Source organism: Rhamphochromis longiceps, linkage group LG9 (genome assembly GCF_057381845.1).
Source record: "Rhamphochromis longiceps isolate RC_006_pf linkage group LG9, R_longiceps_female_GT1.1, whole genome shotgun sequence".
NCBI classification, from domain to species: domain Eukaryota; kingdom Metazoa; phylum Chordata; class Actinopteri; order Cichliformes; family Cichlidae; genus Rhamphochromis; species Rhamphochromis longiceps.
In genome coordinates, this window is record NC_140565.1 from 22,752,420 (window position 1) to 22,779,665 (window position 27,246).

General features: G+C 42.8%; 1 protein-coding gene across 1 annotated transcript in view; it reads right to left on the reverse strand.

Annotated features, from left to right (window-relative positions):
* ptprn2 (protein tyrosine phosphatase receptor type N2) overlaps positions 1–27,246 on the reverse strand; it is a 165,360-nt gene that overhangs the window by 14,296 nt on the left and 123,818 nt on the right. Inside the window, exons 12-15 of the mRNA XM_085418892.1 lie at positions 17,347–17,562; positions 14,304–14,507; positions 8,548–8,695; positions 2,821–2,894 (exon numbers count right to left, since the gene is read on the reverse strand). Of these exons, the coding sequence (XP_085275018.1) occupies positions 2,821–2,894; positions 8,548–8,695; positions 14,304–14,507; positions 17,347–17,562 (642 nt within the window). The remainder of the gene's footprint in view (positions 1–2,820; positions 2,895–8,547; positions 8,696–14,303; positions 14,508–17,346; positions 17,563–27,246) is intronic.

A 27,246-nucleotide genomic window follows, 5' to 3' on the forward strand; every position in this document is an offset into this window, starting at 1 on the left:
ATTTCTCTCTGTTAGCCCAGACTGGTGACCAATTTAGGGTGTATCCCATCAAGCTACCCTGCTGGGATCGTCTCCTGCCCCCCTGAATTGGATAGGCGGGCGAATGGATGGTATAATTGAGTCATTGCTTAATTAATCTTCCACTGACTGACATCCACCAATGGAACTGAGTGCTTTTTTTTGCAGCACCGCCCTTAAATCTAACTGGGAGAGAGGGAGACACCTTCAAGCTGAACATCACGGTGACAGCAAGCGACAGGGTCGACTTTAATGGCGTTTTGATTTTTTTATGAAATCCCTTTTTTATGCTGAAGAACAAATTGTCAAGGACACTTGACATGGCCTTAAATGTTAAAGATCTAGTTTTCTCATTTCACATCTTTGCAAATTTCTTAAGCTCATTTGTCTCGCTCATGGACCTTGACACACACCCTTAAAAGGAAAAATAATTATGGAGGATTTCGCCATGGCTCTAATACTACCATGACACTTCTCTCATGCTTAATATCCTGAACGACAGGATTAATTCCTAATGCTTTGAAAAGCTGATAAAAAAAACAAGCACGCAAGTTTAGTTGAATTGTTAAGAAAAATCAACTTCTTTGTTATTAAGAGTTTGGAATCTATTTTTTGTACTTTTTCGGAGGATTAAATGCGTTAAATTGTTTTGTTTATTTAAATCTACTCCCAGGCAGTGACGTAAATGTAACTCAACCTCAACAGAAGCAGCATTGTCAGACGCCAGCTGTTGAAAATCATTCGTTGTGTAAATGATTATTTTGGAGATTTTGGTTTTTTGGAGTAGTGAAATGCTTAACGCAGCAGATTCTCCCGGGATTCACAGTCGATGTTTATTTATGATTTATAGTTTTTATCTGTATAAGATGTCAGGCAAGGTGTCAGTTTTCATTGTATATGTAAGAAAACAACCACTGGGGAGCAGAAACAAAGCTCGGAGCGGAACATGCTCGCCAACGCACGCACACGGACCGGCTGAAATTGAAAAATGTTGATAAAAAGGACTCATCGGTGAAAGAAAAGCTGCATTCATTACCTGCTGTTACACGTCAATTAGCCATGTCCGCTTTCTTTTTGTCTCTTTTTTAAATTCCTCACATGGTTTGGTTGAAACAAAACAAAGTAAAAAACAAATCTCACCCGCAGAAATAAAAGGGTGATGTCAAAAGCTATTTCCTGCACTCCGTTTAGCCAATCTCAAGGACACAGACATGCTGTAGCTGTGTGCTGACATCCCTGCATGAATACTAAAGCGCTAACATGAAAGAAAAGTCCTGCATTTCAGCTGTAGTCTCCCTGCCATTGTGGCAAGAAGATAGACTACAGTAAGAAAAAAAAAGAACCAACGAAAGAAAGCAAAAAATGCAAAGAAGTGCTCTTTGGTTTGAAGTAAAATAGCTTGTTCGAAAATAGCTCGCACAAATATGTGCTCACCGTGAAGCTTCAGCTTTCAACACCTCGCTGTAGTGTCTTGATCCCTTTTTTAAAAAATATAAGATTGAGAGCTCAGAAGCTAACTGCCAGCTCGAGCTCATCTGAGTTTGAAAACAAAAGCGAGAACAGGCGGGAAATCGGGAAAAGCCAGAAAAGGCCAGACGAGACAAAGACGAGCGGCCTTTGACCACTTCTTGCCGCTGCGCATTCCTTCAAACCATTCCTCGCGCTAATGATGATGTACATCTGGGAGCGCTGGCACCGTTTGTGGTCAACCATTAACCATTAGCCGAGCTTTTCACCGAGTTTGCGTGTCACCCGGTGCTTCGCAGGGAGCTCAGATCGCCCCCTTCCCTTTGCCTCTCTGACCCCGGATTCCCAGAAAGAAGCGACAGATTATTTACTCGTAGGCCGCTGCCCCTGAAGCTAATGAGGAGGAAGAAGCCGCATTGACAGACATAATTATCACAGTTTTGCTGGGCTCAGCCAGGGGTCCCTTTTGTGGCGTAATTACTGTCCTTTCATCCACACACCACTGCATCTGCCATTACTGTATTTCACCCATCTTCAACATCCGCCTGCATTTCTGCTTTAAGCCGCACCAAAACAGTCTTGCAGAACTTTTTTTAATCGAAAATCTTTCCCTACCTTCTTCCTCTGATTGATCGACGTTATTGCGACATTATTCTATAAGACGTTGCACTTCAGTGCTGTTTAAATAAGCTAAAAACCTCTATGAATATGCCATTAGTGAATATGGAGAAATAAATAGACCACCTAAAAGTCTCCATTGTTTGTTTCTGAAGAGTAATAGGCTTTTAGCGCAGCTGCGTGCACCCCGCCCCTCCCTCATCTATCTCCTCGGAAATTTTGGCACTGTATTTGAAATGCATAGTTTCCTGTTTCCCTTTGATGGAATCCCTTTTCAGCAGCCTCGGGGGAAATCATGACTGGCAATGTTTTGGGGGAGAGATATTTAAAAAAAAAACATATAACCATAGCCCTCTCCAGTAGTCAGATCTTTCTGGATTTGTATGGGATACCTTTGCTTAGTCAAAAAAAATGCATAATTCTTTTTAGTGTGAATGAAAAAAAAGAAAAAGAAAGATGGGTATCTCCAGGGAGCAGCCATTTTGAAAGCAGTAAAAGTAGCAAGGCAGTTCAGCAAGACACAAAAAACCCACTGAGGTTCTCAGCATGGAGAACAAAGTTAAAAAAAAGATCAATGGGCTTGGATCAATCACTACTTTTCTCTCAGAGTAAAATCCAACCACAACAGGTGCTCTTGATACTAAAAAAGGGGTGGGGGGGCTTCAGAGAAAACATATTAGCCAAACTCTAGAACCATAATGAATAAAGAATACTCACAATTGGACTGGCATTGATGTAATCAGAGTTGCTGTGGTTGTTCTCCGCTTTCAAGGTGATCCTGGAATGATCGTCTGTAATGGAGATGCATAATTCATCGGTAAATATTTCCCCCCGCTTTTACTCCCTGCACAATAACAACAGAGTTTTGAGCAGCAACACAGGAATATGAAGCTGAAATGGCTGCGGGGACTGCAATTTCACCAGACTTTCATCATGCGCACGCACGCTGTTCTAAAGTCCTGGATTGCTTCACCTTAACCGAGGAATGTTCCAAGTGAAATAATAATAAACTGTTTCATCTTAAGAAGTGTGCGAGTTCTGAACTTTCAAATCCTGTTCGTTCTTTTTTCTTTTCTTTTTTTCCTAAACAAGTGAAGCTGTTGCAAGAGTCATATAATGTATATGTAATGGCCCGGAACCCACTTTGATTTGCTTGGAATTAAAGTTCATGATTTAAAATATTTTCATATATTTATGAACAAAAAGGCAAAATCAAGGAAAATAAAACATCTTTATGTGTTATTTAAAAAGAGTTTAACACTTTAGGCTCGTGAGACCTGCCCAGGTGAGGTCAAATTTGACAGTAACCAAGCAACACACCGCCTGTCATCAGATTGCAGTTCAAATGTAGCTAAATCCTGATTGGCGCATGACACCGTGTGGTACATAGCTACTGTTGCTATGCCCTGAGCCCTCTACAGAGTGGGTTTCCTTCCTATTTATCCCACTGCACTGAAATTGGCAGAAAGTCACCTGGAGGGTGTTTGTGAGAGATTCCCAGATATATATATATATATATATATATATATATATATATATACACAGCGACAAGGGGCAGTACCCTCCATGGAGAAGGAGGCTAGAGGGCAAGATCAAAGTAGCACGGAGGGAGGTTAGCCAACTAACGGAGTTGCAGCAAGGTGCGACAAATAAGGTGCCTAAGAAATACAGCAAGCTGTCCATACCTGAGGCCTTGGAAACTGCCAAGCAAAGACTCACAGCCTTGGCCAGCCGCTTGAGGAGGTACACCAGAGAGATAGAAGGCAGGAGAATAAACCAGCTGTTCTCCACAGAACCAGCAAAGGTGTACTCTCAGTGGCAAGGGAACAATAAGAGAACAGCACCACCAAGGCTGGAGACGGAGCAATACTGGAAGAGCATATGGGAGAAGGATGCAACCCATAACGGCAATGCTCAGTGGCTAGAGGATCTGAGGGCTGACCACAGCGACCTCCCTGAACAGGGTCCAGTAACCATCACAGTGGCAGATATCCAAGAAAGGGTCTCCAGTATGAAGAGTTGGACAGCACCAGGGCCCGACATGGTTCACGCCTACTGGCTGAAGAAGCTGACTGCACTCCACGAGCGTCTGGCAGCACAAATGAACCAGCTGCTAGTTAACGAGAGACACCCGGAATGGCTAACTGAAGGCCGGACGGTCCTGATCCCCAAGGACCCCCAGAAGGGACCGGTCCCCTCCAACTACCGACCAATAACCTGCCTCAGTACTACATGGAAGCTCCTGTCAGGCATCATATCGGCTAAGATGAACAGGCACATGGGTCAATACATGAGCGGGACACAGAAAGGAATTGGCAAGAATACCAGAGGCGCAAAACACCAGCTACTGGTAGACAGAACAATCAGCCGAGACTGCAAGACCAGACTGACCAACCTGTGCACTGCCTGGATTGATTACAAGAAGGCCTATGACTCAATGCCCCACAGCTGGATACTGGAATGCCTAGAATTGTACAAGATCAATGGGACCCTAAGAGCCTTCATCAGGAACTCAATGGGGATGTGGCGTACAACACTAGAGGCCAACTCCAAGCCCATAGCACAAGTCACCATCAAGTGCGGGATCTACCAAGGAGATGCTCTGTCCCCACTGCTGTTCTGCATAGGCCTGAACCCCCTCAGTGAGATCATTAACAAGACTGGCTACGGATACCGACTACAGAACGGAGCAGTTGTCAGCCACCTCCTGTACATGGATGACATCAAGCTGTATGCCAAGAGTGAACGAGACATCGATTCACTGATCCACACTACCAGGCTATACAGCAATGACATTGGAATGTCGTTCGGACTGGAGAAGTGTAGTCGGATGGTAACAAAGAGAGGGAAGGTAGTCAGAACTGAGGGGATTGAACTACCAGAAGGCAACATTGCAGACATAGAGGACAGTTACAAGTACTTGGGGATCCCACAGGCGAATGGGAACCATGAAGAGGCCGCTAGAAAAGCTGCAACCACCAAGTACCTGCAGAGGGTCAGGCAAGTCCTGAGGAGTCAGCTGAATGGTAAGAACAAGATCCGGGCCATCAACACGTACGCCCTGCCCGTGATCAGGTACCCTGCTGGGGTAATAGGCTGGCCAAAGGAGGAGATAGAAGCCACTGACATAAAGACAAGAAAGCTCCTTACCATGCATGGAGGGTTTCACCCCAAATCCAGCACCCTGAGGCTGTACGCTAAGCGGAAGGAAGGGGGCCGGGGACTGGTGAGTGTCAGCACCACAGTCCAGGATGAGACAACGAACATCCAAGAATACATTAGGAAGATGGCCCCAACTGACCGAGTGCTCAGTGAATACCTCAGGCAGCAGAAACCCAAGAAAGAGGAGGGAGACGAGGAACCATCATGGAAGGACAGGCCCCTGCACGGTATGTACCACCGGCAGATAGAGGAGGTGGCTGATATCCAGAAATCCTACCAGTGGCTGGACAAAGCTGGACTGAAAGACAGCACAGAGGCACTAATCATGGCAGCACAAGAACAAGCTCTGAGCACAAGATCCATAGAGGCTGGGGTCTATCACACCAGGCAAGACCCCAGGTGCAGGCTGTGTAAAGATGCCCCAGAGACAATCCAGCACATAACAGCAGGGTGCAAGATGCTAGCAGGCAAGGCATACATGGAACGCCATAACCAAGTGGCCGGCATAGTGTACAGGAACATCTGTGCCGAGTATAACCTGGAAGTCCCGAGGTCAAAATGGGAGATGCCCCCAAGGGTGGTGGAGAATGACCGAGCTAAGATCCTGTGGGACTTCCAGATACAGACGGACAAAATGGTGGTGGCTAACCAACCGGACATAGTGGTGGTAGACAAACAGAAGAAGATGGCCGTAGTGATCGATGTAGCGGTTCCGAATGACAGCAATATCAGGAAGAAGGAACACGAGAAGCTGGAGAAATACCAAGGGCTCAGAGAAGAGCTCGAGAGGATGTGGAGGGTGAAGGTAACGGTGGTCCCCGTGGTAATCGGAGCACTAGGTGCGGTGACTCCCAAGCTAGGCGAGTGGCTCCAGCAGATCCCAGGAACAACATCGGAGATCTCTGTCCAGAAGAGCGCAGTCCTGGGAACAGCTAAGATACTGCGCAGGACCCTCAAGCTCCCAGGCCTCTGGTAGAGGACCCGAGCTTGAAGGATAAACCGCCCGCAGGGGCGTGCTGGGTGTTTTTTTTTTATATATATATACACATACACACACACATATATATATATTTAAAAAAGGCACTTGGAGAATCCTGAATGGAAATTTATGGGACAGTTGTGCAACAAGTAAGACGGTGTCAGAAATAAAGCTTTCTCACACCCAGAACCTTATTTTGGGTCAAAGTCAGGAAGATTTTTCAGTGTTTAGCATCACATTTGAATGGTGGGTGTGTACATGCAGGTTTTATGTTCTGGTGATTATTAGAATATATATGACTCATAATAGATTAACTTTAACTAACTGGGAAATCCCAGCAAAGCGAGCTGTGACACAACTTTCACTGCTCTGATTTCACTCTTCAAATAAGGAGGCGTCACTGATGCTACTTATTCACATGTTAACCTCCTGTTTTGACTGAGATTCCCAGTGTTCGTAGTAGTTGTCGTTTCTCTGGCTCTCTTTCACACTGTGTCTGTTTTTTCCCAGTCTCACTCCCCTCACTCCTACCCTACCACCAAATGGCCGAGCCTGGTTCTTCCAAAGGTTTCTTCCTATTAAAAGCGAGTTTTTCCTTACCACCGTCGCCAAGTGCTTGCTCCGGTTTGCTCTGTATTATTGTAGGGTCTTTAACTTAAAATATAAAGTGCCATGAGGTGAATGTTGTTGTGAGCTGGCACTATATAAGTAAAATTGAATTGAATTTCAAAACTGTGCTGTCAAGGACGGACATCGAGCTGTAAATCCTTAACTGCCATAATTGCCATACATCAGCACACTGCTCACAACTTATGGGCCAACTCAGCTCCCACGTAAGATAAACAAACAGACATAAGTATAATGTAATTTCAGTTTGTCTAGAAGGAGGCGTAAACAGTTAATTTTGCTGTTTGGCTCCATTCACCTTTATCTCAGGAGCTTCATTTGGGTGAATTACAGCAAATTTTGGTGCAGGTCTGCTTGTGTTCATTTATTTTGGTGGTCACATTTTAAAGCATGATTTACATTTATTTCAATAAAATTATAGGCTTTTGTACAACTGTTACAAATACTATAAAGGGCCAAAGTTTCAAAAAATGACATCGCTTTACGTGCATGTGACCCCTCTAATCCAGAAGCCCAGACTTCAGACTGCTCTGAGCATTTTTTTTCTAGTCTTGGAGCCTATGTTTTCAAAGAGAGAGGATATCCCTAATATGGTCATCTAAGGCACACACAGCTGTGAACAGAGGTTATTTGTGAGGTGCAGCCAATCAGAAGAAAGCTGGCTTAAAGCGAAAGGAGCTAAAATGACTTGTTGCAGACTGAGATGCTGCATCAAAGCACCGCATAAGATAATACTTAATATTCATTTTGAACTGTGAATCATCCAAAAAATCTAGAGTTTAAAAAGTAAGCAGAGCAGCTCGGCTTTAAAGAAAGACTTATTCACCCTCCAGTGTTACGTTTTTGGGTCCCAGTTCATTCTGAACTAACTGAAAATCACAGTTCAGTGAGTGGAATTTCTCCACTAATGAGAAATTCTCAGCTCTGCCTAACAAACCTTTTGTCGTGTTATTGCGTCTCTCTCTTCTTTAAAATGTGTGAACTAATGCTAAAATGTAGTGGTGGGCTGAAATAAAGCAAAACATTCTCATGAAATAATGTTTTTGTCCTTCATGGTAACGCTAGCTAGTAATAATACTTTAATTACAAGGGATCAATGTTCATTTCAACCTTTGGATGGTTTTGATGCGTCCTTTGGATACACTTGCAAGAATTAGCCAAGAAAGCAGTTATAGTCACATTCAAACTGCTTTAAAATCATAAAAACATCACTTCATCCAAATTTTTTGGAGATGCCCAGTCCCAGTACAACTTTTAACTTTGATATTCGGTGACTCTCAAACAGGTATGCATTTGTCCCCATTGAAAATCCTCTTTGGCTTTAATCGAGAGGATTCGAGAGATGCAGCAGGGAGTCTCCTCTCACTACACTGACAGACACTTATGGGGTTTCTGGAAAAAACAGTTTAAATATCGCTCTTTGGCTAGATTACTAATTACTAATTATTTGTTCATGTTTGAAGCATATTTTCCACAGTGTTGTTTTGGCATGTTTACCCAAATGGTTTTATGTTCCTCTTTGGAGCATCTGTTCACAAATACATCAACAACATTTATGAAGCTACATGACCCTGCCTGGACTGTTCCAGACTTGAGGATCGTACTAACATTCCTGCAGAAAAAAAACACTAAAGCAGACAAAAAACAAACAAACCAAACAACCTGAATGGACTCACATGCGACCACGGCGTCAGAGCGGTTCCTCTTGGAGTTCTGCTCGCCTTGGCCCACGCTGCAGGCGCTGGGCTCTGCCTGGTAGGAGCACAGCGCCTCCCACTCACGCTCCAGACGGTTCTTGTTCTTCAAGTGGTCCTCCATGTATGACTAGAGGAAAACAGACACCACCTCAGCCACCACTTCAAACGACAAGCCAGAACCGTGCAAGAGTTCAGCTCGAGATATGGCTACAACAAAGAAATCTGATTTGTTTTTGCACTGAATTTGGTTTAATTAAGTAAAAATAACAAAAAAAAAAACCCCACTTCACCTTTACCTCACTGGAGGTTTCTGGTTAATGCTCGATGTTAATGCTTCATTGTATTTTCTAACCCATAAATAAACTAGAGCAAAAACACTAAACCTTAAACAACAGCATCCTCCTTCAAGCATTGATCAGCTGTCATGTCGCATTATTATTCTAAGCTGCTGTACAGCACGGCAGCTAAATGAAGAGGAGGCTGCTGAAGATCTAGGTGGGGAAGGTGTGCTAATGCTGGCATCTTTGTGTGTTTGTGTGTTTGACCGAGAAGAAACAAAAAAACACACACAATTAAGACTCCCTGAAAGGTTTGTCTGCATTGGAAATACTTCAGGGGTGTTTCAATCACGTCCCTCACTGCTTGCACAGCCGCTGATAAGATTGTCTGCATTTAAGCTGTCGCTTGGAGAAGACAAAATTGAATTCGCTAGAGAGACAAAGATGGAAAAAGAGAAGGGGGAGGGATATAGGCCTCTGTATGTGCGTGTGTGTGTATGTATTCACCCAAACCAGGGCAAGTCTTAGGGAGCTTAGAGGCTGTAGCTGGCAAGAAGAGTCTTTTTTAGCATAGCACAGTGTTGCACTTTCTCTCCTGTATCATGGCTCCCCTCTCGGCGGGGTTAAATGGTTTAGTCCGCTATTGTGTGAGACAGAAGATTACAGACTCATAAACTGATGTCAGGGATCAGCTGGCTAATACAATGAAAGTGATACCCAGATGTGCCGGGTTTTCATCCCGTATTAAAAGCAGTATAGGTAGGCCGAGCAGAGAGGCGACGCTCCATTGTCACAAATCCGACTTATTCACTTCTGCCTGTCATCGAGAATCCAAGTCTTTGCAGCATAGTATACATTAATATATATATATATTCATAGATGATAATCACAAATAAGCTTGTCCAAAAACACAATAGCCAATTATTCTGGTGATGAATTCAGAAGTCCTCTGCATGCCTGAGAAGGATATTAGCGCTTAAAAGAAAATTACAAATCCTGCACACAATGGAAATCAGAGTTTATTGTTGGCCACAGAAGCAAAAGGTGTTACACACGACCAGGCTGAGAACAATAAAAAAAAAAGCAGCTTTTGTGGTTAATGCAGCTGCATAATGAGAGAAAACGGTGGCACAGTATGCCCTATCTGAACCCATTAATGACAAGAAGTGATCGTCCTAAAATACTGCAGTAAATTTCTACTCTTCTACTTCCCAGTCTGAATCTGCTGTTTTATGCATGCAAAAAAATTAAATTATTAAAAAAAGTCAGTTCTAACACATGTATATTTGCATGTGCTGAGATGTGCATCGCCTAGAACACACACACACACATATACACATATACAGCGCTGTCTTCCCAGGAAAATGACAGCATGCCATTATGGCCACTTGACAGAGCCTGTCACCACTATGCTCTTGTCACCCTGTACAAGTACTCTCTGCTTGCCAGCCTGACAGCATTCCACCTCCCCTACCAATATTACATCTCCATGTACTTGATATATCCACTCTGAATTGCATCCCATTCTATTCAAACGATGCCCTGAATCGATTGCATTCCAAATTCATATTTTCGCAACTTAATGCAATACAGCCAGCAGGCCCTTATCGAGGCCTCCTGCTTCTAGGAGGAGGCAGTGGACCACGGCGTATTCCAGAGACAGGGTAACGAAGGTTTAGTGAATGGGGGGATTATGTCTGCCAATCAGAGGGCTGGGATGGGAGGCCTGGGTGTCAGGGAAACAATGTCTAATCCTTCCTAAGCAGTCTCCTCAGCAGCAGAGGGTGCTGGGTGAAATCAGGATGAAGGGACGACCAGGGGAGCCAGACACAACAGGTAACACATTACTGTCAGGCTCTGCTGTCAAATTAAAACAAACAATGGTGGGAACAGTTTGTGCAGGGACCTTTATGATATGTCGAACAGCTGCGAGACGTGAAAAAGAGCATTAACGTGTACTGTGATTTGTGTGACTAATATTAGCTACATGAAAAGAACTCATTGTGTTGCTTTAAATGAGGCAGCAAATTGCCCCCCCCCCCCCCCCCCCAACTAAATATAAAATTGCAAAGAAAAAACCCCCACAAAAACGCTGAGGGCAGAACATGTTGTACAAGTCAGTGGCTATTTTTCCTTTGCCTGAGTCTATTATCCTGTTGAGCAAATAATTTATCATTTAAAAAAAAAGAACAATAACAACTCAACACAATAATGAAAAAGGGCCTCCAGCTACTTAATTATTGATTTCTTTCCCCTCTTTTTTCTTTTTTCAGTTTTTTTTTAAGAGAGAGGTGATTAAGCCAAGGGAAAACTACAACAACAGCAACGGCATCAACATTTTGACCCTGTTCCTGCACAGCAGGAGAACCTGCTGAGGGGTGTTTTGCTTTGCAAGGCCGGAAAACAAGTTTGGTGCCTGTGAACCCCTGTCCGTGGTGCTGAAAAGCTGCAGAATCACAGAGTGGCACATGCTTCCTTTTTACACATCTCTTAATTATTTTACATACATAAAATGTAGAGGTTATGGCATCACAGTGTAGCTGAAACAGAAGAAAAAAAACAAGTGTAAGACACCAGAGGTGTGCCAAAGCTCTGGAAAGCACAGCAGATGACTCAGCACACAGAGGCATCCAATTTTGGTTTTGAAGTTGGAAGTCGTTATGCAAGTCTTAAGGTGGGCCACACAGTGGGACACAACATCGTAGTTCATTTATCCTGACGGCACTCTCGCAGAAGTGGTGTGTGTGTGTGTGTGTGTGTGTGTGTGTGTGTGTGTGTGTGTGTGTGTGTGTGTGTGTGTGTGTGTGTGTGTGTGTGTGTGAGGTGTTTGGGGCTCAAGAAGGAAAAAAAAAGAACCCCCAGCATGTGTGCTTTGGAAAGCTGGGTATTCATCATCCTTCTCCACACGGTGTGAGCTCCAAAGAGCGGGAGCGGCGAGATGAGAGGAGAGCAGAGATCGGAAAATATAGGTCTGAGATCAGTGATAACAAGGCAATCTCACACATGGTTTCATGTGAGATGGTGGAGGAATTTTAAAGAAGAGGCCCCTATAGGACATCTCCATGTCAATCACGGCCATGAAAGAGAAGTAAAGGCCCCAGAGTGTTTTACCTTTCCACAGCGAAGCGCTTGCGTTGCTGCTGCGAAGAAACTAGGGCTAATAATAACAGCTCCTAGAAATGATTCACAGTGGCTCTTTTGTTATTTGCAAGGCTAAATGCTTTTCTATTGTCAATGTTTTCAAAAGAGGCTTCACAAACAAGCCTTGACGAGTGCAACAAAACCCATCTATTACCAGCAATACAAGGCATTACTCAGATTCACTCTCATTCATTATAGCCTCCCAATATAAAAGCTAGACATGCAGTGTGATGAATGCTCTCTCCATTAATGGAAACACTGCAAGGCATCTATCCATCTCTTTTATCAAGCTTGTTTCAAATGAATGAAGCAAAAGTTGTGCAAAATCAAACCATGCATTGTGTGTTTGTGGAAGTATTGGCAACCAAGAGCTTTTTCAATCAAACGAAAAAAAAAAAAAAAGAACAATATTTCTAAAACATCCAAATGACAATCAGATGGGTAATGATATTTCACTTTTGTGCCGCTCTCATCACGCGAAACATTGTCTACCTTATTTTGCTGCGGCGGTAAGAGAAAACGGAGGCGGTAAGAGATGAAAATGACAGAGAGGAGAGAGAACCAGGACGGAATGATGAAGAGGGAAAATGAGACAGAAGTAGGAAGAAAAAGTTGGAGGAGGAGGAGAAAAAAATATATAAAGACGCCAGAGCCGAGATAAAAGCAGGAGGGAGAAAACAGCAGGAAGAGTAATGAAAAAAACAAAAAACAAAGATAACAGGTTTCTGAAGGGAATGAGGTGAGAGAGGGATGAAAAACACCATCCAGACAGATAAACAGAGAGAAATAAAGCTGTTGGTATTCATACAGGACGTCTTAAAATCAGACACTAGCATACAAATTCATCAAACAAATAAAAGGAAGTGACAGCAAACATTTTTCTATACTGGATTGGCTCCAGTATGCCAGAATATTCCAAATTAGGTGTAGTACAAAATACATTACACTGGCAATCTTCATTTAACCATGCAGGCACTCTAAGCGGCGTGACGTATAACAGACATTACCTCATGGCTCCTCAAGGTGGAGCTAAAAAGCGAATGAGTGCAAGGGTCTTAACTGGCTTGCAGCAATAAATGCATAGCTGAGAAGCAGCAGGCAGCCAGAGAAAGCAAATCAGGGTGCTAACCGATTGAAGCAACACACAATGCCAACACTTGTATATTAATCCCACAATGCAGTGAGTAAATTCTCTCTTCTGTGCGAATATCGCGATGTATCGTAAATGACTTTATGGCCATTTATCGAGTATCGCAGAATCACATACATATGACATCATAAGGTACTTGAGTCAGTGTTCATTTTTTAACATTAAAATTAGATTTTTAAACCTATTAATTATATAAAAGTAGATATTTCAGTCACTGATCACTCATTTTTGTTGTTCTTTCAAAGAATTTTAAACAATTTCTTTAGTGTCAACGTATTTATTTACTTGAAAATATCATCGGACTTCTTCCCACCACTATTAGCTGTCGATTTGTCTATTTAATGACCCGTAACAGTATTTTCCCAAGCATTCATTAGGTACCACTAACCCTAACCCACTGGCTCTCAAACTGTGGTGAGGGACAGAAACAGGTGGATAGAGTTTGCTGATGCTATTGCACTTTCAGCTTGGATCCTTTTTATTTTTTATGACTGTTAAAAACTGTGGGGTTTGTGTGTGTGCGTGTGAACGTCCTTCTGAAGTGGGGTATGCCAGGAAAAACTTGAGAACTGCAGCCTGAAACCATCACTCTCAGCTAACAATTTTCACCTCTCAAGTTCTCTTGCTAGTTTTCACAACAGTCTGCGTTCTGCATTTGATCACAGTTATTTCATTAGACAGACATTACTAAACGATCACTCAGATCTCATTAAAGACATCCCGCGTGCACTGTTGGAGCAGGTATTTGTGGATGCCATCTTTTTCGTGCTTTATGGATATCCTGATTTGTACTTTTATGATTAATGTAGCAACTCAACACTCACCATCCTCTGGTGAAGTGCAATACCAAAGGCTGGGAATGTCTGATGTAGACTTGTGACTGTCTACTGAAAGCTGACCCTACTTACATAGCTTAGGAGTCTCACACACTCGACTAAACCCACCCTGGCAGGTTAAGTGCATATTTATGAGACATGAAGGGATGCTTGTGCTTGTTCAGTTGAAACAGTCAGACGCTAAGAACCACAAATGCTCTCTGAGGGCTGGACAACAAGCCATGTTACCAGCCAACCTCCATTTAATAACTCATCTCCTTCTTTACCCCCTTTTTCCACCTCATGAATCATTACTTAAATTATTTCTGGAGTCAAGGCAAAGCTTCTTACCAGTATCATGTGACCAGTGGAGATGTCCATGTTGGATGGGACTGGCTCTTCACACCAGGAGGAGGTGCTGCTGCGGGTCGACGGGCTGGCTGCGGGGCCATCGCTGAACTGAGATGACACGCTGTTGAGCCGAGAGTGGCGCAACGTCTCCGGCCGCTCGACGCGCTCCGATGTTCGTATCGCCATCCGCTGACGACACAACTCCTGGGGATTACAGGAGACGACGATGGTGAAGAAGTGGATAATGAAGAGCGCAGTTCTTCCTCTTTGCAAGCTCTTGTGCATTTATCTTCTTTTCATGCACGTAACAATAGCTTTATGTGCTTATCCTTGCTGTGAGGGGCTGGTTTCTGTAAATGCACCTTGTGAAATCCTGCATCTCGGCTGAGTTGATCTGTCCTCACTTAACTGTAGATTAATGGCTTATCCTCGTGGATTATGGAGCTTATACTAATTATGTCAAAAATACATGGTTGAGGAACCCTTACAGAATAAATTCAGTATGTCACACCTTGCTGCCACACAAACAACTCCCTTCAACGCTAAAGAATGGATCTTTCACAGCATAATCACCCCACATCCACACGGTGAACTCAAACTGCACAGCAAAAAGTGCTCTACTTAAAAAAGAAGAATCTTTTTTTAAAGGATTTTTTTTTTGCAGAGAAGCAAAGGAGATACAAAATGAAGTTCCACTATTGCAAAATAAATGAATAAACATTTCCTGTCGCTTACGAAGCCACTTCTATTAAGACCACACATCTTTGTAGTCTTAATGAGTCAGTTTTTCTCCCATCATGCCTCAGTGCAGAGACAGAGGATTAACCCTCTGAGATCTAATTTGTCATCCTAGCCCCCAACACTTAGCCTAACTGTACCCTGATGTTATAGTGACAAAATTCAATTAAATGAGTTTTAATGCATGTCAGTTAGAATAATTATTATAATAATAACAATTATTCGTGTTATTTCCCTTATTTTGTTTTCTAAAATGACATATTCTGATGGTTAGGACCATCACTATTGGTTACTTAGACCTCAGGGGGTTAAACAGTTCAAGACTGAGCATTAACTACTAAAATGACCAGCACAGGGTTGTATACCTCGGCCAACAAGTTACATTGGAGTTTATATTCATGCCTGTTTAGACCCATGGAAGACTTTTAAAGGTGGATGCCAAAGATCAATTCTGCATCAGTAAATTCCAGAAATACAGTCACAGTCTCTTCCTCCTTTTCCCGAGTTATGGCTGGAAAACCTGGCTGGATATAAAATGTTGCTGCATTATGTATTTGTTAGACATTTGTGTGAAATTCTGTCCCTAAAAGTCTCTTGTGATGTAACCTTGATCTTTGACATACGACCATCAAACTCTCACAACTTCACCCTCTACCGCACGTTTGCGCCACATGTAATGAAACTCCACCCCGTGACGACGCTCTATCTCACTCAAAACACTCCGATGATAGTTTATCAAATTTGAAGAAATTCGCCAAGAGCGTTCCTGAGCTATTGTGTTCACCCAAAAAAAGATGTATGAATAAATGGGCAACGAGAAATGATAACGCCTCTGGCCATGCATGTTGACAGCGCTGAAGCATAATAAAAAAAATATATAAATATATATATTAGAAAGAAAATCTGCTGAATTTATGCAAGCTTACATATTACATCTGCTTCCCCACAATAAGGTGTGGCTTCACTGGATATTTCCACGTTAAATTTATAATCTGTAAGCCCCACCGTGTTTAAATTTGGGAGGCAAAGCAGTCAGCTCCACAGAATTCATTTCCATACTCAATTAATAACAGTCAGGGCAGGCGGGCCAGTGAAAATGCCTCGTGAAAGCACATGCTATCTCATGATGAATCATAGCGATATTTCCCTCTGGAGCACAGGCCTCTCTAAGCTCTGGTCTTGGATCAGCTTTTCTGCCATCGGACTTTAATGATTAGAGGCATGAAGCAGTGCCCTGGGCCTTGGCCCCAGGGCACAGTCCAGGTCCACCTCATAATTCATCCTACTTCTCAACATCTCTGCAAAGCCCTGTGCTGTACCAGCGCTGAGAAATGGTCCCATAAGAAGGGAGTGGGATGCAGTTAGTGCCAGAGGAGAGAGACACACGGAGCCCAGGGAGAAGCACAGGTCGTGAGATTACACTCTCCCCATTACCCCCTTCTTTCAGACAACTAATCAGAATGAAAACAGGGCCAAGGGGAAACAAAATCTACAGTCCATGCTGCCATTTTACAATAACACCCTCCCACTGCAGACAGCTCTCCCCAAACAACTCTGTATGTCAAGCATAGAGTACACACCCACAAGACAGCAGAGTGGCTAGCAGAGGACGAACAGGTACCGGATTTCACCTTAAATTTGCACCGATTTTCATTAATTTATGATAATCAAAGAGTGGAATTTCAGAAAGAATATTTTTGCATCTATTCTTAATTTGAATATTTTTTTATTTGATATCTTTTTTAATGGTCATCACCATAACACCTCAGCCTTTGGAAATCAGCCTCGTGAAAACCTGATAAAATATTGAAAATGTTAACGTGACATGCAGATAAATGTGTTCTGAGTGCCACGCTGGGCACAGCTGAGCCCCAACTCTGAAAATCAATACAGCCCAGGCTGCCTGTTGCCCTGGAGGAACTGAGGGAATAGGTCACAGTGGCGGTCTGCTCCCTTTCTCCTACGCAGACACACACAATTCACATGAAAGGGTAAGCATATCTATTGGAAAAATGCTACTGGCAAAGAAAAAGGAAAGATTTAAATACACATGACAATATTTTCCTGTTAAACTACTAAAACATTTAATAGCACATAAAATAAAACAAAACAACAAAATCGCTGCATCAAAAAATGGTCCCGAAAAGCAGGTGGAACAAGAGTCACTCAAACATGAGCAGACAAACTCTCACAAACCAATTGGATGATCGGCCGTATTTGAACAGAGGGTGCTTCCCTCCAATAGCAAAGCACAGGATAAGAATCCCGGCCTCTGACTGGCTCATAGCAAGGAGGCTGGTCTTACCTGATAGGTTGCAGTGGCATCAGTACTGGTGTCAGTCCCCAGACTGGCTAGCTTCTCCTTCATGTGTAGGTGCGAGCGCTGGCGCACGCAGAAGAAAGTGGCCGACACTGCCACGGCCACCAGGATGAAGAGCATGCAGAGGACGGAGAGCAGCAGGAACTGGCCCGACTCCACCCTGGTCTCCTTCACCACGGGGATCTGGGTCAGGCTGCCCCTCTGGAGGACACGCACACAAACAGAGAGAGAAAAACGCTGTCAAGAGCGGTAAATGATGCCAGTCTGTCTTTTTCCCAGACTGATGCAGTCGCTTTTGATTTATAGCAACCTCCATATCAAGTCTGCAGTGCATCAATTTTCACCTGAAGGCTTGTATTGGGGAAAAAATGTGGATGCAGAAGTGATGCAAGTGCCTTGTCACCTTACCTCCACTTCCTCTCCCACTCTTTCCTTCCACCCACTGCCACTGTCTGACTGGCCATTCTCATTAGAGAGCTCTAACTCTGGCTTGATAATATGCATTCAGACTCAGTCAACCCCTATTACAAGCCCCTGTCCAGTCCTGTCTCCTCACTGTGCCCCACTATAGATATTTACAACCCCATTTAGTGCTGGCATGGCACGGGCTGGCACTGTGCAGCTTCAGGAGGCCTGGATACTAAAAGCTGTTGCTTAATTAGCTCCTCTGGTCCTGAGTTTGGCTGGATTAGGCCCTGGCCCAAGCTGCACAGCTAATGGCTACCAGGACTGGGGAGACACAGGCGGCGCAGACTGGACCCTCACACATACACTACTATCACCAGTTCAGTAAAAAACAAGGAAAAAAAAAAGCTTTTCAAAGATTCACACCAACGCTGCATGTTAATTTAGACAGTAGTTTCTACAGCAGACCAGGTTTAATGTGGTGTAACATCATCTAAGAGATTTTTATCAGTGTAGGTTAAAGAATAGGCCCTATGTGTTGATAATTGGTCCACTTGTGGCCATTTACTATAACAATAAATCCCCTGTAGGCCTCGCTGATACATATTTTGAGAGCATAACAGTGATAATTAGGAGCAATAATGCAGACGGATAATTAAAGATACCTAAAATGTAGCTGCTAATAAGACTGCCTGTGCTGATTGCATAGGCATCCTGTCAATTTGTCTTTGCTTTGAGCTCTGCAAAACAGAGGGGTGCAATTTGGCCCAGCACAATTTGCCTCACATAAATCATCCTCACTGTCCTCTGAGATTGACGTAAAAACATGGCGTTTCTGTAAAAGCCAGATCTCTGCAGATTTTGATCAAATTTTACCAGCTGCACACATGCCAATAGCTATGCATCTGCAAAAGGGCAATATCAATAACAGTGCACGAATACATCAGCAGGCTCCTAATTGTCTGCATGCAATATTGAAAGATTGATGGGTGGAATGAATCAAATCCACCCCCCCCCCCCCAAAAAAAAAAAAAAGAAATAAAAAAAGCAGCCAGTCGTGCTCTGACATTTAGCCTGAGGGGTCTAATGGGCCGGCTGAAGGATGACTACATCTTGTTATACCATTTTCAAAACAAGACACTTCACCTCACACCAGTAACAATGCGGTTTGACCTTGTGGCTCGTAATTGCCAGTGTTTTAGCTGTTGTGCCGATGCCCGGGTCTTTTCGATTACTGTGTTGGGCCTGACGACAGTTGCTGTTGATTGCAATTGCGGTGACTCGAGCATGTAGTTTCAATCAAGCATTAAGAGGTTGGACAACAACCGAAAGGTTTGAAGAGGCTCATATACGGTTAGAGAGGGGAGAAATGGCCTCCATCCAGTGAATTGTCTCTCGTTTTTAGTGATTGAAATGAATACACGGACAGCAGCAATGTTTTAGAAATGAAAACTATTTTCATTTGCTAGATGCATTCTAACATAAACACGCACACAAAAAATAAAAATATCGAAGCTTAAAAAGCCTCCTTCCACTTTGCATCCAGCATATCTGGCACCATAGGATGCTACACTGATTCAAGCCTCTGAAATCAAAGTGCCTACTGATTCAGATCTGCCTCAACCGATTTCCAGCAGTAGCACAATAATACAACTCTATCTTTTATTTCGAAAAAAAATAAATTAACATTTATTATAAAGTTCATCACGGACGTGGCCCTTCGTAATACGTGGCTTATTCTCGAAAACGATTTACCTGGTCAGCTTGAAATGAATAAAAATGTTTGGGAGCGAACAGACTTGAAATGCAGTGTGATCTTAAAAGAGTGTTTGAAGATGGCAATCGAACTGGAAGGAAACTAGAAGAGAGACAGAAAAGGGGGGGGAAAGGAGGAAAAAAGGGGAGGAGATGTGCCGCGAAGAATTACCTTTTGAGTTTTGTTCCTCAGCTTTTTTTCAGCTTTTTATAAATTACATTTTGTATTAATTTTTCACCCCATGATTGGAGTCTGGTTCAACTAAAAATTGCATCAAGATTTCCCTCATAACTAAATGAATATTTTTAACCGAGATTATTCTTTTAAAAAAAATCACAAGCTATCACATTTAGAATTTTACCCCCTTTTGTTTTATGTGCATTTAATAAAAAATATCACCTGGTTGAAGCATCACAGAATAAATCATCAGCTTAGTTTTTTTTATATCTTTTTGGAAATGTATTTGTTAAATCTCTTGAACACACACACACACACAAATGATTTTAACACCATTCCTATCTCTGGTTATAACTCTGCCTCTAACAGGCTCTCTCCCTCTGCTCTCCTCTCTGCTCACATCGCCCCTGTCTGGTGTGGTGAATTAGCCAATCTGAGAGGAGACAAGGGGCAGATGGATTTCGGTGCTCTGGATTATTCACATAATAAGAGGGAAGGTCAGGCAGAGTGGTGCTGTCGGGGCAAATGGCCATCCATTCACTCACGCCACAATACCTTTAAGAAGTACGAGAGGAAAATCCTTCCAAACACCACAACGCCAGACCTTAAATCAAAGTCTTTTCTTTTTGAAGTTGCAGCTACTATTGCAGATTTGAATGGTATGAAATCAGCTCCATGTAAGCTGTATTCATGAGAGAACCTGTGATTAATAAAAGAAAAAAAATCTCCCAAAATAAAAGTGTCTAATGTTGTTTAAATTTGGCAACATTGAAAATAATTTTTAGACTTACTTTTATTCATTCATTTATATATACAATATATGTGATTTTTTTTTAAGTCAGCCAGTCCTAAACTAGACTTAAACGATGAAAATAAATCTAGGAATTAAATAGATATTTATGTCACAAAACACATGATTAAAAATGAATATTTGAGCAGTCAAAGAGGGGAATTACCAGTTCTAATTCTCAACATTTAAGAGTTGGAGCTGTCGGCACCAAAGAAGATGAGCCTGCTTCGAAACTTTGTCCGCTGCAGCCAGATGTGCTCCCATCAAAGCAGCAGACTCAACACACCGCTTCCTAGGATTTTTTTAAATCTTTTTTTTTCTTTCTGTAAGATTAGATTTATTTTTCATACACTGGAAGCCAAATGCTTTCGATTCTCGATCACATTTATGCCATCAGCTTTTCGTGATTCGGTCTTCAGCAAACTATCGCGCAGAAGGAGCGAAATTAAATGTGCTCAGACTGAAACCAGAGCTCCTAAATTATTCTGCATCTCGATGAAAAACCATTTTCGCTCACGGGCTTTCACCGTGATTGTTCGCAAGTTTTTTTTTTCTTTTGTTATTTTTTTTCCCAAAGCCAATCCTTCTCTCTCTCTTTAACCGTTAAAACTTGCACACTGATTACAGCACAAAACAGACACACGCGTTTTCAAGCCAGGAGATAATTACCCAAATCCATGTCGCCGGGCAGAGCGCACATTTCGCAGTAAACGGAAGCTGATGCTGCGTCTTGTATTCCAGAGAGCACGGATAACCACTGACGCTCGCCGCAGCTCCAAGAAGCGTTTGCGCGTCCCGGCCGCCCACTCAGTCCGCTTCTCCAAAAGTTCCCCTGCGATGGTCCCATGCGTGCCCCCTCCCCAGCGCCAACAAAAGACGTAGATGAAGAAAAAAAAGAGAAGGGGGCAAAAAAGGGAGAGTCGAAGAGAATAAGAAAAGGGAGAAGAATGTGGGATATGCCCGCCTGATTTTCCGAGCCTCGGAAGAATGTGCAGAAGCCCCACTAGTGAGTCCTTTCAGCGCCTCTGTGCCAATGAAAAGAGATGGGGAGGTGGTGGGGTTGGGTTTTTTTTTTTTTTGCGATCATTTAGTTAAGGCTGAGCCCCTCCTTATATTCAGCCGCTCAGGAGTCCCCGTCCATTGCACATGTCATATCCACTGGTTGCTATAGCGATGCCTCCACATGTTGTCGACAGTGAATGTTCAAGGAGCGATGCCTGGCTAATAGGCTTGCGGGCCGAGGGGCGATATGAATGGACATAGGGCTAGTCACTCATTTGTTGAGCTACTAGGGGTCTCTGTGTTTGGTGTGTGAATTGCTGTTTTCTCAGGCTCTGCTTTTCCTCTGCTCCCTCTCCCAGGGATTCAGTTATGTGAGCAGAATAAGGGAGATGGGGTAGTCTATTCTTCAAAGTAGGCTTTTGCATTTAAAGCTGAAGTGAGCGCTATTATTGGAGGCTACCACACCGTACAGTAGTTGTAAACTATATGAATGCTGCATCGGAGATAGATTGGGTGCATTCTGGAAAAAAAAAAACCCAAACCTCAACCTAAAGTAAAATTGCTTATAATTGGCTGAGTCTTTTCTCCGCTTCCTTCCCAGTGCTGCCAAAATGAAGTGAAAAGGAGGTGGAAATTGCAAGTTTAACAAGTTTTAAGGATAAAACTCAATAAAATGCTATCCTAATTAGCAATCAGTCTGAAAAAAAAAATCCAATGGAGAGTAACAGCTGCACTTAGCAGGGAGAGAGAGAGCGAGAGAGAAAGGGGGATTATGGAGAGCACAAGCAGAGAAAAGGAGAAAGCAAAAGAAAAGGGGCGGTGAAGAGAGGAGAACGGGGGTCCTGTCAAATGCAGATGACGAGTCGTGGGGAGGGGGGCTGTGTGACGGGGCGCTCTCCAGTTTATTTTTTCCATTCAGAGAGCACCCCCTCCTCTCCTCTATTGTCCCTCAGTGTGACAGCTGGAGTTGGCAATGTGAAGGGGAGAACAAAAACGAGCTTGCTGTCCAGCCTGGGTCTGTGGCCACATCGGACGCCACCACATCTCCCCCCCCACCCCCCAAAAAAAGCAGGGCCAACCAGACGGGCCCCGCGGGGATGAAACCTGAAGCAGAACACACTCCGATTGACTCGACAATTTTACAGCATCCCCCAAAAACTCTTAAATGCGTAATTGTACCAAGCAGGATTAGCTGCAAAACTAAAACTGTGAGTGCATTTGGCTTTCCCCTTTTCTCATGGCCACAATACGCTTGACACTTCTCACGTCGTGCTCTCTGCACACTTGCATCTGCAAATATCAGAAAATTATTCAGAACCCAGACGCTGTTTTCTCTCCTCCCTGCGAGAGGGCATGCAAATGCTCATGGCCCGCGAGGTAAATTTTTCTAACTTGCAGGATTCTGATTCAGTTTTGAGCAGATTAACTCATTCTTTCTGCAGTGGCTTGCTGTTGCAGCAATGCACGACAGATGCAGAAGTAATGCAAGGTGGGAGACTTTTATTACGACTGCCGGTGTGTGGGTTTTATTACTGGTAAGAAATGAATAGTGGCTCTTGAAGTTAATCCCCAGAAAATCAGTCCCTACATTAAGTCGGCAATCATATCTGTCTTGGTCTCTGGTGGATTGGAAGAGAGACCTGTTCATGCTTTTTCATACAAGACACCCTGGTTACACACCTGTCAGCCCTATCTAAACCCATACTCACCCAAACGAGTATTCCCCTGACGCTCAGAGGATGAAACCTTTACCTTTTCTTTGAAGGAAAGCCTGACTTTGGCACATGCCGTTTTCCTTTACTTGAACTCTGCGTAAATGGACACATTTTCACACATGCCGTCTGCTACGTGCCGCACAGTGCCATTTGACAACTCGTGTCACATCCCCCCAGTGAGGCCAGCGCTAATGGTTATCTCACCAGGGAGGTCTGACGTGCATCGATTCATTCTCTCTCTCTGTCACACACACACACAAAACCCTACAAGCAGTCAAATTCAGGATCGTACTGAAGTAAGTCGCTCTCGTGGTCACTGGTGATAATCGTAGATGCTGTCTCGCCTGCGTGTCCCTCCTGTAAGTACCTTCTCGGGGTAACACATGTTCCAACAGCCGCCTTGAGTCCTGCATGGCTTATCTGTCCTCCTCTACTCTCGCTGCTAGGCTGTTTGCCTCTGTGACACATTTCACATTTCTAATAAAGAAAAAAGACGGAAAAGCAATGAGTGTGTTTAAACAGTGGCAGACAGAGGTATGCGGCACTTCATCATGTCACCAGGAGAGAGGTGGGGATGAGAAATGTTAAACAAATGCCAGGATCAAGTGCGTTACCTGCGATGGCAGAGCAGAGACATCCACTGATGCCTCTGTGTGAGTTCAGAAACGGGTTGAGGAGACAATAACTTGCTCAGGTATTATCTTTGCACCTACAGGCTGCAGACATCTGGGCATATTGACATGTCTGTTGGAAATGTGCAGGTATGCTTCAACAGTCCATCTAACGGTGTAGGAAGACCTTCATCTGGACACACAGACGTCTAAGCTTTTAATATTTCTATTTTAGCAAACAGAATAGAAAGCCACCTTGCAGAGGACAGGGAGGCAGCACATTGGTGGTGCACACATATACCAATCACACTATAATGCTATCAGTGAGAGCCTAATGTCATTTACAGTGCTGCACAAGAAACCAACAGCTGCAATGTGTACCTGCAGACTTAACTAATGTGAGAAAGTGCTACACCAGAAATAGTTAGGGGGATGTTCTGCAAGGCTTTTTGAAACAGGGTGCAATAAATTATTCATAATAATATGTGAGAGAAGTGGTTTCTACTGCTCAATTTGGGAAGGTGTTGGAGGATTAGCTTCAAACTGTAGCGCGGAGAGAAATGTATGCAGTACAAAATACATTTGGGTTTTGTCTTCCTTTTTTTCCCACCCCTCTCCCAGATCCACCAGCTGTTATCGTTATTGCCGAAGTGATATTACACGATACGTGCGAGAGGGAAATCTCGAGGCTCATCTGGGTTTTTAACTCTTCTGTTTTTAAGCGTTTGATTTACACATTTACCCTTATGCTGTTTGTCATGAAACAAAGCTCTCATAAAGGCAGGGGCAGAGATGCGAGGACGAAAAGTTTGGTTTGAAAGTCTGTCTGCTTGTATTCACAGTACACCGATGTCATTCTGGGATATTGTTAGTCGCTACACTGCACTTTGATTTTGCCCCCCAGACATAAAATTATACGTACACAGAGGTAGACTATAAAAGGTGACACTTTGCGCTCTTGTCTAAGCCTCTTTTAAAACATCACTTAAGGTGCAGAAAGTTGACAGCGAGGTGAACGTCTTTAAATGCATTGTGTCTGTGTGTGTGCGAGAGAGAGAGAGTGCGAGAGAGAGACCATGTGTTCCAATGGAAGATGTTCAAAGACCCAAAAAGGTCCCATTTCTGGGTTTTACTTGAAACAATTGAATTGCTGTGTCTCATGCTCATCACTTGCTCAGAGAGGAACCATTCAAAACCCGTGTGTGTGTCAGCCATGTCATTCTGGTATTTTCCCCAGATGAGCTTGTTCAAATAGGCCTCTTTCTTATGTGAATCCCAGCCCAGGCTTTACCAATGCCAAGTAGTTCAAAGCAGTAAACATCAAGGTAAATGCTATGCCTGTCATCCTGACTATATTCAAAGCACAGAGGCAAACCCACACACATGCACGTCAGCGCGCACTTAAAAATGAAATAGTGTTGTGGCGTCACAGCCTGGAGTTTGAAATCACAGCACATCTGTGAAATTATAGAAAGTGTTGTAATCTATTATGATATAAGCAGAGTGATACATATTATGTCTTGATTTAAATGGTTTATAAATACTGATCATGTACACATACACTACTGTATGGATTCCAATCGCTACAGGTGAGGGAGAATAAAAAAATCCTGTAACTGTTTTAGTCGAAATAATATAACACAGAACCGTTTCTCGTCAGTCCCCCTGCACTCAGCTTTTTAAGGTACTTGGCAGGTAGGTTATTCTAGACTACTGGACAAGTTGAGACAATATGTGTGGATTTTGGCTGCCTCCCTGTGTCTTTCTAGACATCCCAGACTGACTCCAGGCTCTGAGATCAGGGCTTTGTGTGGGTCGTATGAAGGTTGCAAGACTCCTTGTTCTCCTCACAGATGAAGATGGTCACACCATGGACAGGAGGACACTCTGTAGCTTGTGTTGGCATTGCCATGAGTGGCTACGTATCCTCCTACTGTCTGAAAATTCTTTGGTGGTCTCGCTGCTTTGGCTCCATAAAGTACACTAAAAAAACTTCAAAACAAAACAAAAAAAATCTACCAAAATAAAATAAAAAATAAAATAATGTCACATTATTAAGGTATTAGTAAGGTGTTAGCGAGTTCTTAATTCATCATTTATACAGGATTACTCCTCCTTAGTATGCCACTTATAAATACAGGCATAATATTATGACTATGATAATGATTATTACTAGCAGTGATAACATTCTTCTTGAGTCTCTCTATGCTGTCTGTTATGTCTCATAATGGATGGCTGCCTCTTTCTGAGTTTGTTCTGTTGTGAAGGACTTCCTGTTAACTGGGAGTTCTTCCTTCCCATTGTTGCCAATTGTTGCCAAGTTATTGCTTATAAAGGATAATCTAATTGTTGGGGGTTTCCATTCTGTAGTGTAGGATCTTTACTTCACAAATTAACCTCCTAGGACCTGGCGTCCACATATGTGGACATCACATTTTGGGTTATTTAGACCAAAATATTCAATTTTGCTCTACAAGGGCCTGATATCCACTTACGAGGAGATTATACTGCTACTGTTCTATTGAAATTTTAAACGAATATCCTCATATGTGGCTCTCATTTTTCTTAGAAACAAAAATCAGGTTAAAAAAACCCAAATCTGGTAATTCTTTGCTTTTACGGGTCGCAATCAGCCCAAATATAAAAGAGAAATTAAAAATGCATGCCGTGGAAGAGTTCGGGTCTTAGGAGGTTAAAGAACAATGAGGCTACTTTTTTTTGAATAAATGAAATTAAAATGAACTGCACATAATTGGAAATGGTAACTATTAAGGTAACTAGTGTACTCATTTATTAGTGTATAGAAAAGCATGATTTCAGATGCAGTCTGAAGCTCTGTGTTTTGGCTTGTTCGCTTGCACTGTTTGTTCAATCAGCATTTAAATCTAATATTCATTAAACCTTTTGTATGTCGAGCGAAAGGCAAGTCAACATTGTGGATAATCACGATCTGATGGCACTAACTGTTTATCATACAAGTCAGATGGCAGATTACCTAAAATTGTCAGTAATCTTTGAGAAAATTGTCATTGATTTTAGAAAATGGTAAACAGAAGCAGCTTCTCCTTTCAAGGCTGCAGTCATTGATTTGTCTGCTGCAAGGACATGTGTTAATATCAGAGTTTGATTGCTGTAGTAAGCTAATTCAACTTACTATATTTTAATTATTGTATCACTAACACTGCTCTTTACAGTGTTCATATGAAAATGAAGACTCTGCAAGAGTTGCAAGTAACTGTTTTCTTTATATTTTTGTTCCAAGGAGCCAGACTCTTGTAATTAAAAAAGAGAGTAATAGTTCTTCAGGCTTTCAGGGGTCTGTCAAAGCTTTTCTTTCCTTCCTCTGACCATTTTCAGAGGATTTTGTTGTTGTTGTTTTTTGTTAAACTACTTAACACTGACCTATGGATCATTCAAGCATAAAATAAG